We start from the raw sequence: 6,000 nt of genomic DNA, 5'->3' as shown, positions 1-6,000 counted from the left end.
CACTCACTCACCTCACCACTCACCTCAACCCACCACTCACCTCTGGTTTCACGCTTCAACACACCGGTGGGCTAAAGCAGTGAACGACTTGTCTTTTGTCAACGTGACACTTTTTTACTGATTGGCCGTGTCGGGTGGTGGAGGGTTACGACACATTTATAAATAATTACGTGATCTAACCCTAAAACGTTGATTATGAATAATATTGGTCGCGAAAGCCTACGTGTTAAACTGACTCACCCCACCACTCACCACTCACCTCACCACTCACCACTCATCTCAGCACTCACCTCACCACTCACCACTCACTCACCACTCACTCACCTCACCACTCACCTCAACCCACCACTCACCTCTGGTTTCACGCTTCAACACACCGGTGGGCTAAAGCAGTGAACGACTTGTCTTTTGTCAACGTGACACTTTTTTACTGATTGGCCGTGTCGGGTGGTGGAGGGTTACGACACATTTATAAATAAACGCGATCTAAACCCAAAAATCGTTGATTATGAATAACATTGGTCGCGAAAGCCTACGTGTTAAACTGACTATAAATGGGTTCACCAGTAAGTCTATCGCAGGTCGCTTGTGGTGGAGTAAAGTGTGGGTCACGTGTGGTGAAGTGTGGGTCACGTGTGGTGGGGTAAAGTGTGGGGGTACCCCTGACCTGTTCAAAGTTTACATTTTTGTTTGGGTGAAAACTCAAATGGCCAAAATAACAAAAGTAAAAAAAAACAAAGTAGAGCAATGAAGCAAAAAGAAATGGCCAAAAAAACTGCATCACACGAGACATAGAAAATATTGCAGAGACATAAAGACATGTTAAATAATACATCCCCTACAGCGCAAGTTGGCTCGGGCAGATTATATTTAAACTGGTCGTGATCAACCCTCCTTTTTTTTCTAATTACAAACCTTAGTTAAAGAAAATCAGAATGATACTGTACTGTATGTGGTTACTGTTGTGCTAATATGTAGGCAGACACAAATGTCAAATGCCAGGAGTCTGTCCAGGGTGGAATATTCGGCCAAATACCCAGTAGAGGAGCTCTAGAGCTCCCACGAGTTTAACAGGAAGGCTTTCGCGACCAATATCATCCATGAGATAGCTCTCACAAGCTATAGTTCTTGACTTAAAACTTTCGTGACTGCAGGGATTCATATGCCCCCCATACCACTCACCCCAGCTCTGCCAGTGTCGGGGCTTTCTCCGACATTAACATTAGCTGCCCCCCCCCAATCTCTAAACCTTTATAAACAGTTTGCCTTCAGAGGCTAACCTCCCTGTTCCTGATGACGACCGCTTGGGTTGCGATCGAAACGTCGTGATATTTTGAATAACTTTATTCATTTTTCGATTTAAAGCTTTCGTGACTGCAGGGATTTATCCTCTTGGTTCTTTCGGTAAAGTCACGTAGAAGGGAAATAATAAAAGAATATTTTTTTTATAAATTATATTTACTTTTTTATCTACGTGACTTTATGGAAAGAACCATAGAATAAGCGAGAGGTCCTTCCGCCAAGTGGCGTGAGCAGGGAATTGCAGGGGACTGCCTCTGGCTTCTGTATGTGCTATAAAGAAGGCCCATTGGCCGAAACGTCGCCAATTTTATTTATTTTAACACTTAGGCTTTCGCGACCAATATTATTCATAATCAACGTTTTTGGGCTAGATCGCGTTATTTATAAATTTGCCCGATGATGCTGGATGAAATTACCAGTGAAACGTCGTACTCAAAAATTGTAAATGTTGTGGTTTCAAGCTTCAACACACCGGTGGGCTAAAGCAGTGAACTACGTGACACTTTTTTTTTTGCTGATTGGCCGTGTCGGGTGGTGGAGGGTTACGACACATTTATAAATAACGCAATCTAACCCAAAAACGTCCATTATGAATTTTATTCATGATTAATATTATGGCCACACTGACGACTGTGTTGCATTACAGCGCTTTGATATCCTTGATGAAAATCGAGATATAAATGAAAATTTTTTTCGGGGGCAGTTGCAGTGCTGCGCCTTTATCCTTTTATATCGGCTTGGTGGGGAGGGGGGGAGGGGGTGGGGCCACGGCACATCCGGGTCCCCCGGCGCGGGCGGTGACGTCACGCGCGTGACGCTCGCTCCAAAATGGCGGCGGAGGCGTCTCGATGCTGAGGGAGGCTCGTGAGCTTTGGCCGAGACGACGACTACAACAACAACAACAACAAACAAACAGCTAAATAAACAACAACAAACAGAGCAGAAACTGGCGACGAGCATTGCAAAGCGGCGCGCTAAGGTAGTCGCGTCAGCGCAAAGCAGCGCGCTGTAAACGAGCGGTAGCCCTCCGCTGTTCAAGGCAATGCTGGCGGGTTGAAGCGGCGCTGAAAAGATTTTAGATTTTGTTTCCCAAGGCGGTGTTTGTTGTTGTGTGTGTGATTTACAACCGCTGCAACAACAACAACAGCAGCACTGCTAGCGGCGTCGGCAGACAGGGCGAGGAGGGGTTAAAACGGCGGAGGCGCCGTCATGGAGGGGATGTCGTTGAGCGAGAGCGAGCAGAGCTACTACGCCGAACTCTTCGGCTACTGCGACGTGGACAACACGAAGAAGGTGGCCGCGTGGAGCCGCGTGAGCGAACTCTTCAGGGCCTCGCAGCTGCCGCCTGACGCCCTCCTGCAGGTGAACCGGGTGGGGTGGAGGGTGGCGTGCTGGGTGGAGGGGGGTTGTAGGGGGTGAGTGGTAATGGGTGAGTGGTATGGGGTGAGTAGTATGGGGGGGGGTGAGTGGTGTATGGGGGTGAGTGGTATGGGGTGGGTAGTATGGGGGTGAGTGGTGTATGGGGGTGAGTGGTGTATGGGGGTGAGTGGTGATATGGGGGGTGAGTGGTATGGGGGGTGAGTGGTGTATGGGGGGTGAGTGGTATGGGGGGTGAGTGGTGTATGGGGGGTGAGTGGTGTATGGGGGGTGAGTGGGTATGGGGTGAGTGGTGTATGGGGTGAGTGGTATGGAGGTGAGTGGTATGGGGTGATGTATGGGTGATTGGTATGGGGGTGATTGGTATGGGGGTGATTGGTATGGGGTGAGTGGTGTATGGGGTGAGTGGTATGGGGGTGAGTGGTATGGGGGTGAGTGGTATGGGGGTGAGTGGTATGGGGGGTGAGTGGTATGGGGGTGAGTGGTATGGGGGGTGAGTGGTATGGGGGGTGAGTGGTATGGGGGGTGAGTATGGGGGGTGAGTGGTATGGGGGTGAGTGGAGTGGTGTATGGGGGTGAGTGGTATGGGGAGTGAGTGGTATGGGGGGAGTGGTATGGGGTGGGTGGTATGGGGGTGAGTGGTATGGGAGTGAGTGGTATGGGGTGAGTGGTATGGGGAGTGGGTGGTATGGGGGGGTGAGTGGTATGGGGAGTGAGTGGTATGGGGAGTGAGTGGTATGGGGGGGTGAGTGGTGTATGGGGTGAGTGGTATGGGCGTGAGTGGTATGGGGGAGTGAGTGGTATGGGGAGTGAGTGGTATGGGGTGAGTGGTATGGGGGGTGAGTGGTATGGGGGGTGAGTGGTATGGGGGGTGAGTGGTATGGGGGGTGAGTGGTATGGGGGTGAGTGGTATGGGGGTGAGTGGTATGGTGGTGAGTGGTATGGGGGTGAATGGTATGGGGTGAGTGGTTTGGGGGTGAGTGGTATGGGGAGTGAGTGGTATGGGGGGTGAGTGGTATGGGGGGTGAGTGGTATGGGGGTGAGTGGTATGGGGGGGTGAGTGGTATTGGGGTGAGTGGTATGGTGGGTGAGTGGTATGGGGGTGAGTGGTATGGGGGAGTGAGTGGTATGGGGAGTGAGTGGTATGGGGTGAGTGGTATGGGGGGTGAGTGGTATGGGGGGTGAGTGGTATGGGGGGTGAGTGGTATGGGGGGTGAGTGTATGGGGGTGAGTGGTATGGGGGTGAGTGGTATGGTGGTGAGTGGTATGGTGGTAAGTGGTATGGGGGTGAATGGTATGGGGTGAGTGGTTTGGGGGTGAGTGGTATGGGGGGTGAGTGGTATGGGGGGTGAGTGGTATGGGGGGGTGAGTGGTATGGGGGGTGAGTGGTATGGGGGGTGAGTGGTATGGGGGTGAGTGGTATGGGGGGTGAGTGGTATTGGGGTGAGTGGTATGGTGGGTGAGTGGTATGGTGGGTGAGTGGTATGGGGGGTGAGTGGTATGGGGGGTGAGTGGTATGGGGGGGGTGAGTGGTATGGGGGGGTGAGTGGTATTGGGGTGAGTGGTATGGGGGGGTGAGTGGTATGGGGGGGTGAGTGGTATGGGGGTGAGTGGTATGGGGGGGTGAGTGGTATGGGGGGGTGAGTGGTATGGGGGGGTGAGTGGTGTGGGGGGTGAGTGGTATGGGGGTGAGTGGTATGGGGGGGTGAGTGGTATGGGGGGTGAGTGGTATGGGGGGTGAGTGGTATGGGGGTGAGTGGTATGGGGGGTGAGTGGTATTGGGGTGAGTGGTATGGGGGGGTGAGTGGTATGGGGGTGAGTGGTATGGGGGGGTGAGTGGTATGGGGGTGAGTGGTATGGGGGGTGAGTGGTATGGTGAGTGGGTGAGTGGTATGGTGGGTGAGTGGTATGGGGGGGTGAGTGGTATGGGGGGGTGAGTGGTATGGGGGTGAGTGGTATGGGGGTGAGTGGTATGGTGGTGAGTGGTATGGGGGTGAATGGTATGGGGGTGAGTGGTATGGGGGTGAGTGGTATGGGGGGTGAGTGGTATGGGGGGTGAGTGGTATGGGGGGTGAGTGGTATGGGGGTGAGTGGTATGGGGGGTGAGTGGTATTGGGGTGAGTGGTATGGTGGGTGAGTGGTATGGGGGTGAGTGGTATGGGGGAGTGAGTGGTATGGGGAGTGAGTGGTATGGGGTGAGTGGTATGGGGGGTGAGTGGTATGGGGGGTGAGTGGTATGGGGGGTGAGTGGTATGGGGGTGAGTGGTATGGTGGTGAGTGGTATGGTGGTGAGTGGTATGGGGGTGAATGGTATGGGGTGAGTGGTTTGGGGGTGAGTGGTATGGGGAGTGAGTGGTATGGGGGGTGAGTGGTATGGGGGGTGAGTGGTATGGGGGGTGAGTGGTATGGGGGGTGAGTGGTATGGGGGTGAGTGGTATTGGGGTGAGTGGTATGGTGGGTGAGTGGTATGGTGGGTGAGTGGTATGGGGGTGAGTGGTATGGGGGGTGAGTGGTATGGGGGGTGAGTGGTATGGGGGGGGTGAGTGGTATGGGGGGGTGAGTGGTATTGGGGGTGAGTGGTATGGGGGGGTGAGTGGTATGGGGGGGTGAGTGGTATTGGGGTGAGTGGTATGGGGGGGTGAGTGGTATGGGGGGTGAGTGGTATGGGGGGGTGAGTGGTGTGGGGGGTGAGTGGTATGGGGGTGAGTGGTATGGGGGGGTGAGTGGTATGGGGGGTGAGTGGTATGGGGGGTGAGTGGTATGGGGGGTGAGTGGTATGGGGGGTGAGTGGTATTGGGGTGAGTGGTATGGGGGTGAGTGGTATGGGGGTGAGTGGTATGGGGGTGAGTGGTATGGGGGGGTGAGTGGTATGGGGGGTGAGTGGTATGGGGGTGAGTGGTATGGGGGGTGAGTGGTATTGGGGTGAGTGGTATGGGGGGGTGAGTGGTATGGGGGTGAGTGGTATGGGGGGGTGAGTGGTATGGGGGTGAGTGGTATGAGGGTGAGTGGTATGGGGGTGAGACCCTGCAGCAGGGGAGTGCGGGGTTGTCATGGTATCCTTGCAGCAGGAGAGGGGGGTCACTGCTGCAGCTGAGGGTTGTGGGCCCCCGTTCGCAAAGGAACCTCTGAGAGGCTGTTGAGGAAGAAGGTGATCTTAGGGATGTCACGTTTTTCCTGTTGCAGGTCAGCCTTGGTGACAAGAGTATTGAGAAATTTCTGCTGCAGGACAATGATTTAGCAACGTGTCCCTGCTGCAGATGAGGGAAGGTGTTGTCCTGTGCGTGAATGTCATTGTTATCGCGTCTCATTGACGTTCCTGTT

General features: G+C 53.9%; 1 protein-coding gene across 4 annotated transcripts in view; it reads left to right on the top strand.

Annotated features, from left to right (window-relative positions):
- The first annotated feature begins 2,093 nt into the window (after positions 1–2,093).
- LOC133353678 (ralBP1-associated Eps domain-containing protein 1-like) overlaps positions 2,094–6,000 on the top strand; it is a 48,489-nt gene continuing 44,582 nt past the window's right edge. For all 4 annotated transcript variants that reach the window (XM_061570132.1, XM_061570128.1, XM_061570120.1 and 1 more), the window contains exon 1: positions 2,094–2,664. In XM_061570132.1, coding sequence (XP_061426116.1) covers positions 2,512–2,664 — 153 coding nt within the window. In that variant the 5' untranslated portion in view covers positions 2,094–2,511. The remainder of the gene's footprint in view (positions 2,665–6,000) is intronic.

Source organism: Lethenteron reissneri, chromosome 6 (genome assembly GCF_015708825.2).
Source record: "Lethenteron reissneri isolate LAM-NWPU_2019-01 chromosome 6, ASM1570882v1, whole genome shotgun sequence".
NCBI lineage: Eukaryota > Metazoa > Chordata > Hyperoartia > Petromyzontiformes > Petromyzontidae > Lethenteron > Lethenteron reissneri.
The sequence above is the reverse complement of the archived record's forward strand: the minus strand, read 5'-3'. Positions and strand labels throughout refer to the sequence as shown.